At 46.2% G+C, this 13,386-nt stretch overlaps 1 protein-coding gene across 1 annotated transcript; it reads left to right on the top strand.

Moving 5' to 3' along the window:
* The first annotated feature begins 2,054 nt into the window (after positions 1-2,054).
* Positions 2,055-3,370, top strand: LOC123059543 (cationic peroxidase SPC4-like). The gene has a single exon (XM_044482086.1). It carries the CDS (start codon positions 2,116-2,118, stop codon positions 3,196-3,198), a length of 1,083 nt encoding a protein of 360 aa, XP_044338021.1. The 5' UTR covers positions 2,055-2,115; the 3' UTR covers positions 3,199-3,370.
* Positions 3,371-13,386: the final 10,016 nt, after the last annotated feature.

Raw genomic sequence — 13,386 nt, 5'->3', positions numbered from 1 at the left:
TAATTAAGGGATCAATCCCTGCCTGTTCTAACTGCAGGCAGTTGCCTAGTGTCGCGTCGATGGGTTCGTGCTGATAAGTGCCATCTTTTTCAGCCTGGTCACAATGGAGAGGAACTTAGGAGTAATATCACATACTTCAATACAACTTTGCTTATGTGTTACATATTTAATGAAGAAAGAGGTGCTTGTGATAACTAGCTAAGTTACCGGAACATCACACACTTCAAGAAACAATGAGTCTATAACTTAATAAATACATTGTTGCATAACACTACATAGATGTTCCTATCCACTGTGGAGGTAGTAACATAGTATAAGGAAGTGTGTAAGTTACTAGACTATGTTCTTGCCCATTGTGACCAGCCTCAAACACACGCCCACTTGAGAGCGTCTCGATCTTCCCCCTGTATAAGAGCATCTCCAACAGGCGTGGCAAAACGCGCGCCCGCGCGGTAAAAGCAGTTTTTCGCGCGCGTCGGTTGGTTCCGCGCGCTCCAGCGGTGGCGGGAAGTTACCGCGCGCGGGGGAGAAAGCGGCACGCGGCGCGGTAGATTTGGCGCGCCGCTTCACGCGCGCCTATAAAGTCCCGCGCTTCGCCACGCGCCCTCTTCCTCGCAACCTCGCCGCTTTCTGCGCCACCACCGCGCCACCATGCCGCCGCGCCGCCAGGGTGCTTCGGGCTTTCGCAACGTCCGCGAGCGCCCCAACGGCTGGTACTCTGCCGAGATACGGTCCGCCGACGTCCGGCTCGGCCTCGGGACGTTCCGAAGCGCGCGCAAGGCGGCCCGCGCGTACGACGCGGCGACGTGGCGCTTGGAGAGGCCCCGGTCGCAGATGAATTTCCGGGACATCTTCACGCGCGAGGAGGCGCAGCGCCTCGCCCCTCCGCCGCGTCTCATCACGGACATGGACCGTGCCAACCACTCTCGGCGGCAGCGCCGTCTCCTCGTCGCCGAAGAGGACGAGCGAGCCATGGCGGAGTGGCGCCGTCGCCACCCAGAGGACGTCGACGCCGAGCGTGCCTACTGGGCGGAGAGGACGGCAAGGCGCCGCTCGGAGCGGGCGGACCGGCGTCAGCGGAAGGCAGTGGCGAACGAGCAGTGCGACATCGTCTCCGCAGGTGGGAGGTCATTATTCACCTCGGACGATGAACGTTGGGACGACATATGGCTCTCAACCTCGGACGACACCGACGAGAGTGATGATGGTGATGATAGCGACTTGGAGTAGTTTTCTATCTATGTATGCCGTAGTAGTTTCTATCTATCTATCTATCTATGCCGTAATAGTATCTATCTATCTATGTATGTCGAATTATATATCTATCTCTGCCGTAGTAGTTGCACCGATGTAAAATATCTTTGTATCGTTTTTTTTATCTATGTAATTTTAATTTAAAAAATATTGTAGAATGAGCGCGCGCTGCATTTTACCGCACCTGCTGAAGCTGCGCGCGCGCGGCTTTTCAGCGCGGCTGCTGGAGCAAACGCTGCGCGCCGCGCCAAATCAGGCGATGGGCACACGTCAAATCTGTTTTTACCGTGCGGCGCGTCGGGCGCATGTTGGAGATGCTCTAAGAGGCGTCTTCATCAAATAAAGAAACTGCTGATCATTTACTCTTGGTCGCCATTTGCCTCTGTTTACAGTTGCTTTCAGCAGTGATCAGTAATCAACGGCATCTGATGACATGTCAAAGTCGAAAGCTAGACTACCCATCATAGTTAGGTTGCTTAGAAAGCCAGTCAGACTGCTCTCCGCCTCTGCCTCGATCGTCGTTAGCCGCCTCCCGGCAAGTTGATGAATCTGCTGTACGTTTGCTTTCAAAGAAATTCTCGGCATCCATGTGTACGCATGCCTGCATCGTCGACTCGTCGGCCAATCATTTTCCTCCTTTCAAATATTTGACTCGACCACCCCGCATCTGCATGCGCGGTAGTTTCCAGCCTCGGCTCCACCGGTGCAAGTGCATCGCATCCACTGCACAGTATGATCGATCGAGCTCCATGTCAGCCAGATAAGATTCATGGAGAATGCACGCGCGCCTATAAAAACCCACGCACACCTCCAACCTCAACACAGGCACAGCCACAGCCACAGCCACATCCTACGATCACCATGGCTTCTTCTTCCTCTCCGTCGGCTGCTCGTGCCCTGCTCGTCCTCGCCGCAGCAGCTCTGGTGCTGAGCTATGTGTCCGCCGCGGCTGGTGCTGGTGACTCGCCGCCGCTTGCCAAGGGCCTGTCGTTCGACTTCTACAGTGCCAAGTGCCCGCAGGCGGAGGCCATCGTCTTCGCCTTCCTCAAGGACGCCATCCGCAAGGACGTGGGCCTCGCCGCCGCGCTCCTCCGCATCCACTTCCACGACTGCTTCGTGCAGGGCTGCGACGGCTCCGTGCTCCTCGACAAGACCAACGGCGTTGACAGCGAGAAGGTGTCTCCCCCCAACGTCACGCTCCGTCCGTCGGCGTTCAAGGCCATCAACGACATCCGCGCGCTCCTCCAGAGGGCGTGCGGCGGGCCCGTCGTCTCCTGCGCCGACATCGCGGCCCTCGCCGCGCGCGACTCCGTCCACCTGGCCGGCGGTCCGCGGTACGCCGTACCGCTCGGCCGCCGCGACGGTCTCGCCCCTGCGTCCCTGGACACCATCTTGGGCGCGCTCCCGCCGCCGACCTCCAAGGTCCCTGTTCTCCTCAGCTTCCTGGCCAAGATCGGCCTGGACGCGGACGACCTGGTGGCGCTGTCCGGCGCGCACACGCTGGGGATCGCGCACTGCGGCTCCTTCGAGGAGCGGCTGTTCCCCAAGGAGGACACTACCATGAACAAGTGGTTCGCCGGCCACCTCAAGCTCACCTGCCCGCGACTCAAGGTGGACAACTCCACCGCCAACGACATCCGCACCCCCGACGTGTTCGACAACAAGTACTATGTGGACCTGCTGAACCGGCAGGGCCTCTTCACCTCCGACCAGGACCTGCACACCGACGCCGGGACCAAGCCCGTGGTCACCAGGTTCGCCGTCGACCAGGCCGCCTTCTTCGACCAGTTCGTCAAGTCCATGGTGAAGATGGGGCAGATCAACGTGCTCACCGGCAACCAGGGCCAGATCCGCACGGACTGCTCCGTGCCCAACGCCGCCCGCAGCGCCGGCGACGAGCTGCCCTGGTCCGTCGTCGAGGCCGCCGAGAGCTTCGTGTTGTAGTTAGTAGGCTTTAGTCGGTTCTTCTCAAGCTGTTTGTTTCCTTCCGCAATGGTTTGGACTTTGGATGTCAGAGTGATCGTGTGTTAAGTTTGTCAAGCAACGAGAAATATTACTGTGGCCCTCGTGTAATCGGAATCCAGAAATACATGGTTGTGCTAACTTGGGATGAGAAGATTTCTCTTGTCACCTTTGTTAATGATGTCCACTTTTAAGATCATCTTTGAAGCTGGCCAAAACTATAATGGATACGTGCCACTAGTCCACGAGTTGAGCGATGGTAACATTTGTGCAAATATCATGATAAGCTTTTTAATTATTACTAGCAAAAGGGCCCGTGCTTTGCAACGGGATAAGAAAATTGTGGCCATCAAATAAGCCATCGGGAACATAATATCTATCCTGCAACAAAGAATCATCAATAAACTTCAGTATCGTAGAGGGAGAATTATGGAGGTATACTAAAAAGACCGACCTGAAGTTGAGTAGTGGCTTTAGAGTCATAAATCGTTATAACTATAAATCTATATAACTGGCAGACTCAATAGTTGGTAAGAAACTCTGTTTTCATTAGAGAAAAGGCATGTAAACTTTTTAAGTTAACAGGTGCTATCAGCTAGCATCATGGCCGCGAATCAACCTGTGATTGAGTTGGTTAGGTGGACAGTGGTATCCCCAACACACCAGGATTCAAATCCTGGTGCTCGCATTATTCCTGGAGGTGCTCATAGGGGTAGGGTGTGCATGTCTGCGTTCATAGGGATGAGTGTATGCGCGTGTATATGAGCGCTTGTGTCTGTACTGATGCTCAAAAAAAAAAGCTAGCATCATGGCCATCTCTGCGTGTGTCCCTTGAACATGCTATGATATAGTGCAAAATAAATAAAGTTCGATGAATACAGAGTAAATAATGAGTGAGCAGAAGTGTTAGGCGTAATCCATCGAAAGCACAAAGGTCGACAAACACACAAAAGGACCAATCTATAACCAAGCAAAATCCAATCTATGCGTCACATTCTTACTGGGTTATGTCTGCCGGCTCGGCCGGGCAGGTCTCACCTACGGTGACATGGCCCTCCATGGGGAGAAGCACTTATCCACGCCGTTCAGGCCGTCCAAGGCTATTGTAGCCATGGTTGCACCTAGGCACCTAGGAACTGAACGTTGCCTCCTTTGCACATTTTTGTTACCACATCTGGTGCAGAAAAAACATATTGTTGTGTTTTGAGTATTTAATTTGAGTATTTTCAGAAGTTAGTGCCGAGAGCACACACTCAAAACAGTTAGAGAAATCTTCCCAGATAACTGTAGGCATGGGAAAAAGGTGGTTTTCTTGAAATGATGTGGATAATTATAAGATTTGGTTTAGAGGTGTTTAGCTTATCAACATTTTTGTAAGGTATGGCCAAAAATAGAGAATAGCAACACCTAAAGGCCTATAACATCATCTAGCTTGGCATGCTCATGTAAACTACATGCAGTTAACATAATAGTACCTCTGATATATCTGAATTTAGTACCATAAAATTGGGGCACCATATGGTTGACTTCTCATATTTTGTTTCAGAAAATAGCAGAATTTGTTTTTAAAGCTGACAGTTAGAATGCTCCTTATAATATCAGAATGTGCCTTTTAACATTTAAGCTCTCGGCTTGGTGTAGAAACTCAAATCAATCTAATAATGCAAGAGCAACTGACCATGCAACTAACATAATAGTGTCTCTGATATATCTGAATTTAGTACCATAAAATTGGAGAACCATACAGTTTGATTCCTCATATTTCGTTTCAGAAATTAGCAAAACCTGTTTTTAAACTGACAGTTAGAATGCTCCTTATAAGATCAGGATGTGCCTTTTACTCCCTCCGTCCAACAATATAAGAACATAGCTTGAAAAACGATCTTACATTGTGGGACGGAGGGAGTAACATTTACGCTCTAGACTTGGTGTAGAAACTGAACTTGATCTTAACAAAAACAAGCTAAGCATTGTCTGAACCAACTGTACATGATTTCAAGGCCCTTATGTTGGGATAATCCTCCTACTATAACAGTTTGACTTACTTCACTTGAGAAACAAAGCACTACCTTTGATTTGGTCTGGTAGGTATGAAAACTACAGTAACAATTAGCAATTTCTGCAGAATAAATATTTTCTATATATACATACCTGGCAGAACCAAAGCCATGTCCTGGTGCTTGTCGAGAATGAAGCCAAGGGATAACACAGTGGTAGAAAAGGCTTGTCAAATGGCAGAAACAAACTTCAGTCCATGTGTAAAGGGCATAGACAACAAGAACAGAAATGAAAACTTTGGTACCACCCAGAACAGCAAGTGTACTTTTAAGGTCACTCGTCTAGACACATATCGCCCTGTACCCCCGCGTCGCCCCGCTAGGGTGACACGGGGGCGATCTCGCGCCGCCGCCCCTCGTCGTCACCATGTTCCTCCTGTCCTCGCCGCTGCCACAGGCTAGCGCCGGGCAGGCCCTGGGCGCAGCCAAGGAAGGTGGCGGCGGGGAGCTTCTCCGCTCGGGCAGGCGCATGGATCGGATCCGCCAGATCCGTCCGGCCCGGGCCTCGGGTTTGAGGCGGCGGCCTCTGCTGGTGAGGGCGGCGTCGTCCGGGAGGCGGGCGGCGCTCGCCGGAGTTGTGTACCGCGTCTTCTCGGCCGCGCGGGCGGCGAGTTGGCGGTGGATGCGGGCGCCACGTGGAGGGATCCCCTACTGCTCTCCTTCGCCAGATTTGAAGAAGGCGCCCCCGTGCTGCTGCTGCCTCCTCGTCAATCCGGCCGGATCCGGTGGCAGACTGCGCGGATGTGGGGTTGGGATCTCTGGATCGAAGTAATTTGGCCGGCTGCGGCGGCCACGACGCCGGCGGCGCCCCAGGCGTTGTTTCCTTCTTGAAGGCGGCTTCGAGATCCAGCTCCCTCCCCCTCGTCCTCCCCCTGCACCCGGGTGAAAACCCACAACTTTGGTTGGGCGGCAGCGGTGCCCGGCTCCGTCACCTTCTTGAAGGCGCCGCTTTGGGTCCGCGGGGAGGTGGGACAGCTGCAGCGCGTTCTTGGCGTTCCTGATGGCGGCGGTTCTCTTTAGTGGTATCGCTTCGCCATGGCGGTCGGCTGGTCCGGCTCTCGTGGTGATTGTGGTGCCCAACTATTCGCCGTGTCTTCCTGGGGTGCTCCCGTCCCGTTCAGACAGGCTGGAGGTGGAGTGGCTTCATCTTGCACCGAGCTTCGGTGGAGATGTCAAGTCATGCCTGACCGACAGGTGCTACGCTTTGTCATGCCTGGTCGGCAGATGCTACGCACGACAGATCTTCCAAAGACTTCAAGCTGTGTCGGTTGGTGGTACTTGGCTGCATGGTGCTGAGGTGTATCAGTGGCGACCGCGATGTCCTCAGATGTTTGCGCGCAGGGAGGAGGTGTCGTTGGGCGCCGTGGTGGCGTCGACGATAGCTGGACCGAGCAAGGTTGATGCATTAGTACAGTTCTGAAGATGGAGCGGTGGAAGTTGGTGGCGGCGGCCTCTGAGTGCACGCCGGACCGGTGAGACCCACGCCCGGCAGGCGTCCTGGATGGGATCTCAGGTCTTAGATGTTAGGTTTGGCTGCGATGCCTGTTTGGTATTAGGCCCAGGCTATATGCGCCCCTTCATCAACTGAATAGAGTGGCTTAGACGGCGGCTTTAGTCTTACTGTTGTATTACTTTGTAAGGTCTTATGAGAATAATTAATAAAATGGCCGTATGCGTCGCCCAGATGCAGAGGCCGGGGGTCATCCTCCTTTTCTAAAAAAAAACTATAAGCAACCAAACTTCACCAACTCTGTCACTTTAAAACATCAAAATTAGGGGGTTACAAAAACATGAATCACCTCACGACCTGAGGAAAAGGACCACTGAAGTGTGTTCACTGTGTTGTAGCATGTCAATTGATGACGCTGAATGTGTTTTGTGCAAATTGAGAAAAGATACCATGGGGTACTTACAAACAGCAAGCATGAAAGAGGCCTGATGATTAAGACTGGCTTTCGGAATCTTTTAGAATTCTAATAAATAATTTTGAAAAGCACACATACGACTTGTGGCAGAAAGCACATAAAATACATTTGGTATCATATATAAAGCAATTTTAATCTGGATCACTGATTTTTTGTACGAAACATTTACTCATTGACAGCAAACGGACCAAAAGATCAGTCCCAGATTTTTTTTCAAGCAGAACAAATACAAAGATTGCAGAAAAAAGGTTCAGTACTTTCTGACCAGACCAAGGAGAACATTACCATTTATGATTGTAGATGAAAAATTTACCGAAAAAAGCTAGTACATACCTCTGGGGTAGCATGTTCGGCAGCAGATGTTTTTCCGGCTCAGGTGTAGTACGCTTGGCGGCTTGGGCGGCGGATGTTCTTCCGGCGAACTCGGCTGAGACGACATTGAACAACTGTTCAAAAGTTGTGATGTGATGTGATTTAATTGAGATTCCGGTTGAGGGCTCCTTCTAATGGTAGCCAAGTCCCTCTGAAATCTGGGTCGAGCACGCCATGGATTCTGTTGGAGCACTTCTCCTGGTTGTCCTGGGGTACACGGACTCCGATCAAAATCGGAGACGTACGGCGGCAGGAGGTTGAAGATCGAGGTGGCGCCGGAGAAGATTGAGATGGATAGAGAGGGGAGCCAGAGCAGGGTGACGGCCGCGCTGCCGTACGCATTGAGGAGCCCGTGCTCACTCGTGTTCGTGGGAAAGCAATGTATTGTTTTCTGCAGTCCCGTTAAAAAAGGCCCAAGCTGAAACTAAGGATACCCGCAGGTACAACATAGCTCCGCCGCTGTTCATACCCTACTCGTTAAGTCATGGATAGGGTATGGGTATAATCTTGTACCCGCAGGTATACCCATACTTTGCCCGCTTGTGAACTAATGTTAAGTTGTCGTCAATTAATCACTAATTTTTCATGTGACTTTTCTACTCCAATTGACTTATGAGTATGTTGTACTCATCTACCTGTTATTGAGCTAAGATAATTGTTTTTTGTAAAATGAGCTATCAATGAGTGTAAAAATGTGAACAACTCGTGTGCTATTTGTTTTACCCACTGGGTATCCAACGGATACGGGTACCAGTCGGGTATGGGTATGGGTAAAGTTTCATACCCATGTGTATGGGTATGGATAAAATTTTGTACCCACTGACTATACGGGTACGGGTGTGGTACTGCTCTACCCTATCCATACCCTACCCTTGTCATCCTTAGCAGATATGAAACGTTTTCTCTGTTTACACACTTTAAATTGTACTGCGGGTTGATTATGTAAACCCATAGGGTCTTTTTAACAAAATTGTTGTGACGGTAAACCCGACGAAAGCAATGCATGCTTTATTAGTAGGTAAAGATAGAGATGTCACTAGTCCATCTTTTTAATACATTTTTCTTAAGTAAACTACATTGCTAATTTTGTTACTATTATGTTCTTCTACTGAAGCTCCCGAATGATGTTGTGCCTCCGTTGATGTATGTGAAAGGTCAGATGAAAATTGCTTGCGTACGGCCATGGACGGAGTGTTTCAAATTTCCATACTCGACTCCTCAAACAGATGGAGGCCTCAAAATCAATAGATGGAGAAAAATATTGACTGGGCGATGGCTACAAGTTGAAGACTGGTGGATCTCTATGCTCTATAAGGGCATCTCCAACAATTCTAAGATAGGTGTTGGTAAATTTGTCACCTACTCCCTCCGTCCTTTAAAGAGTGTACTTCCAACTTTGTTGGAGGGTCAAACTATCTTAAAGGTTGACCGAGTTTGTGCAAAAAGATATCAGTGTTTGTGAAACCAAATAGGTATACGATGAAAATATATTTTATCATGAATCTATTGCTACTAATTTGATGTCATAAATGTTGGTGAATTATTGTACAAATACGGTCAAACATAAAAAAGTTTGACTTTCCAACAAAGTTGGAAGTACACTTTTTAAAGGACGGAGGGAGTAGGACATAGTGATGATGTGGCATGTAATAAATGTCGAGAGAGAGAGCAAAGTTGTATGTAGAATAACCAACGACCTGTGCACAAGCTCCAAGGTGAAATAAAGAGCAATCACATTTATATTCTCACCATCTATTGGATAGCTTAGGTACAACCTATTAAAGTAGTTATATAATAGCTTGTTGATTGATGACACGGATATTTTACGTACAACCTATTGCTACTGTATAAAATTTGTAAAAATTTGTATAAGGGTGTATAAATATGCTAAAATGAAATAAGGTATAATAGTGGCGCGGGGTAATACCCAGCGCTACTCCTATTTAGCAGTAGCGTGGGTCCTACCCCATGCTACTACTAAGAAATTTAGTAGCAGCGCGAGACAAGACCTGCACTACTACTAAAGGTTAGCTGCAGTGCACTAGCAATAGCGTGGCCCCGCGCTACTGCTATGCCTTTACCTCGTGCTACTGTAAGGGTTTTTCTTAGTAGTGCGTGTATCTGCAGTAAGATTACATCACTTACTGCTTGGGACCTCCTTGAAAACTTGTAGACGTAACCCCTCAAAAGACTTAATAAATTGCAGGATCTCTCTTTAATAATTATTTTCACAAGGCAGGAAAAAGACCAAAAGTCCATAAAAAGCAAGGCCCGCACTATAACTAAAAGTTAGCTGAAGTGTGCTTGCAGTAGCGCGGCCTCCGCGCTACTGCTATGCCTTTACCTTGCGCTACTACTAGGCTTTTCCTTAGTAGTGTGTAGTTGCAGTCGGATTACTTTACTTATGGCTTGGAACCTCCCGGAAAAATTGTAGATGTAATCCCTCAAAAGACTTAATAAATTGTGGGATCTCTCATTAATAAGTTATTTTCACAAGGTGGAAAGACAAAAAAATAAAACAAAAAGTGAGCACAAACAAAGTATTGACAAAAGAAATACAATTCTCCCTCGGAAGAGTGGATCATGTTCGTAAAAAAATTGTCCCTTTTTCTCACCCACTTTCCCTTTCGCTCTTCAAAAAATAGGAAATGAAAAGGCGAAAAAAGAAAAGAGATACCACATGAAAATGTGCGTTGCACTGCAGAAAAAAAGTCGGGATGCACCAAAAAATCAACGTTGTCAAATACGTCCCCATACCCACTACCGATAAAAAAGAAAGAAACACGAATCAACCTGTAGTTGAGATGGTTAGGTGGACAGTGGTATCCCCAACCCACCAGGGTTCAAATCCTGGTGCTCGCATTATTCCTGAATTTATTTCAGCATTTCCGGTGATGCGCTTTCAGTGGGAGGAGATGTTCCCGTCAACGACGAGGCGCCTACAGTGACTTCATAAATCTCAAGATAATATGCCGGCTCAGTCTCTCGGGGGTGCTCATAGGGGTAGGGATGTGCGTGTATGCGTTCATAAGGGTGAGCGTATGCGCGTGTATATGAGCGCTTGTATCTGTACTGATGCTCAAAAAGAAAAAGAAACTAAATGTTCCGTGAGCCCTGATCGGATCTCGTCCTCTCATGCGAAACAGAGGAAGGCCTGGCCAGCCTATGCGAATCTTTTAGGCTTCCTTTTGGTTCGTAGGAAATTTATGGAAATTCTATAGAATAGGATTTGTATAGGAAAAAAATTGAAGCATTTTGGTTTGTAGGAGTGGATTACTATTTTTATGCAGGATAGAGATCAATCCTTCATATTTTGAAGGAAAAAAAATATTAGCTTAGACTTATTGAAAAAATTCTTGTCCTATGTATCAAATGCCATCTCTTTCTCTATAGAAATTGAGATGCATGTCATCTCACTTCGTATGATTTTTCTATTCCTTTAACATTCATATCCTATGGCTTCCTTTTGCGTCGTAGGAAATTTATAGAAATTCTATAGAATAGGATTTGCATAGGAAAAAAATTTGAAGCACTTTGGTTTGTAGGAATGAATTACTATTTTTATGCAGGATAGGAATCAATCCTTCATATTTTGAAGGAAAAAAAAACATTAGCTTAGACTCATTGAAAAAATTGTTATCCTATGTATCAAATGACATCTCTTTCTCTATAGAAATTGAGATGCATGTCATCTCACTTCGTATGATTTTTCTATTCCTGTAACATTCATATCCTATGGCTTCCTTTTGGTCGTAGGAAATTTATAGAAATTCTATAGAATAGGATTTACATAGGAAAAAAAATTTGAAGCACTTTGGTTTGTAGGAATGGATTACTATTTTTATGCAGGATAGTAATCAATCCTTTATATTTTGAAGGAAAAAAAAACATTAGCTTAGACTCATTGAAAAAAATTCTTATCCTATGTATCAAATGACATCTCTTTCTCTATAGAAATTGAGATGCATGTCATCTCACTTCGTATGATTTTTCTATTCCTGTAACATTCATATCCTATGAGTCAAAGGAGGCCTTACGGGGTTCCATTTCTTAGGGGTATGCGCTATACACTTGTTTATGAACCGGCAATGCTCCCACCTGTTTGCATGGCATTTGTTATATGGAAAATCCTAGACGCATGGAAGATTATGGCATACTCAGTGCTAATTAATCTCAACCCCCTGATTTTCATGGGGGTGAGCCCCACCTCCCTTCACATAATCACAGCCCGTTGTATCCGTAAAACCCACCCCGTGCGTGTAGCATTGCTCTTCTTACATAGCGTGTACCTATCCACTTGTATAGCACTTCTTTCAATGGGCCGGCCCATTTCGGGGTACCACCACCAACCGGGCTTGGGAAGGTTCCAGAACCTTCTCTGAACCAGTTTTTTTCTCTGTTTTTTCTTTCTTTTTCCTTTTTCGTTTTTTCTATTTCTTTTTTGATCCTTTTTCCGTTTTCTCTTCGTTTTTTCTTTTATGATTTCAGTTTTAAATTCCCTATTTTTAAATAAATTATGAACCCGTTTTTCAAATGATGAACATTTTTTAAATACGTGAAGATTTTCTTAAAAATCTTGGTTCTGTTTTTTCACAAATTCTTGACCATTCCCTTAAATCATGCACATTTTTTTAAAACCGTGAACATTTTTTTTAAAACCCACGAACATTTTTTTAAGTCATGAATACTTTCTGAAATTCGTGAACATTGTTGTAGAAATTTGTGAACATTCTCTTAAATCATGAATGTGTTTTCGAATTCGCAAAAAAATCATGAGCATTTTTTACAAATTCATGAACAATTTTTAAATTCATGAACGTTTTTTAAATCGTGAACATTTTTTAAAGTCATGAACATTTTTTAACTTTGTGAACATTTTTCAAACTCCCGAGCATCTTTTTGAAATCATGAATAATTTTTTGAAATCATGATTGTTTATTCAAAATTAGCAACCTTTTTCTAAAATTAATATCTTTTTGCTATCCCAAATTATTGAGAAAAAAAGAAGAAAATGGCAGTGTCCCAGCCGAACATGGGCCGTCCCAGAAGGGTGCAAAGGGGGAGAGGGGGGTGTGCGCTCACTTCGTCCGCAGCGCGTTATGCGTCGTACAGGAGCTCCCTGTTTGCAGACCACACGTAATTGAGCATCACATGACAGGTCTGGGCGTTAGTCCTCTAACACGAATCACTAGGTACTACCCTAAAAGAATGAATCACCACGTACTGAATCCTACGGTCTATCAAATGAGTGAGACCAAATTATTTCTCAGCTAGCCATCTCTTAGCTAGCTGAGAAATAGCGAAACCGTAAGATTAAAGAGTTAACCCAGTAAAGGATTCCGAGTAATGTGATCGAAAAAGAGAGGTTGGGACTGAGCTTGAACAATATGGGAGGCATATAAAATAATATAATATATATACAGCATTTTGTAGGTCGGTGTGATGTGTACAAGAAAACTTTTTTTTTTAGATATACAAGCAAACTTTTATGTACCGGAAAACCTAGAGCTCATGTTCAAGACGCTAGGCGATTATTCGCCCTCATTGCAGCAAAATGTCTACCAAATGCACATAAGTGCGCTAATGGGCCAGTAGAGGTTGAGCGGCAGACCGAGTGAACCTGACAGTTTTCATCCTTTCCTCCGTGCATGTTTCATCTCTTTTTTCTGTTTTCATGTAATGATTTTTTAGGGTTCCTTCAGTCTTTCAATTTTCTTTGGGTTTTTATTTCTTCTTTTCTTTCCTTTATCCTTTTTCTACTTTCTATCTTTTTAAAATTCATGAACATCTTTAGAAATCCGTGGAAAGTTTTTCAA

This window comes from Triticum aestivum, chromosome 3A (assembly GCF_018294505.1).
Source record: "Triticum aestivum cultivar Chinese Spring chromosome 3A, IWGSC CS RefSeq v2.1, whole genome shotgun sequence".
Classification (NCBI taxonomy): domain Eukaryota; kingdom Viridiplantae; phylum Streptophyta; class Magnoliopsida; order Poales; family Poaceae; genus Triticum; species Triticum aestivum.
Note: the sequence above shows the minus strand (reverse complement) of the source record. Positions and strands in the feature narration are given on the sequence as shown.

Bases quoted from the DNA above. Each gene is read 5' to 3' on its own strand.
- LOC123059543 (XM_044482086.1), top strand. From the start codon at position 2,116: ATGGCTTCTTCTTCCTCTCCGTCGGCTGCTCGTGCCCTGCTCGTCCTC.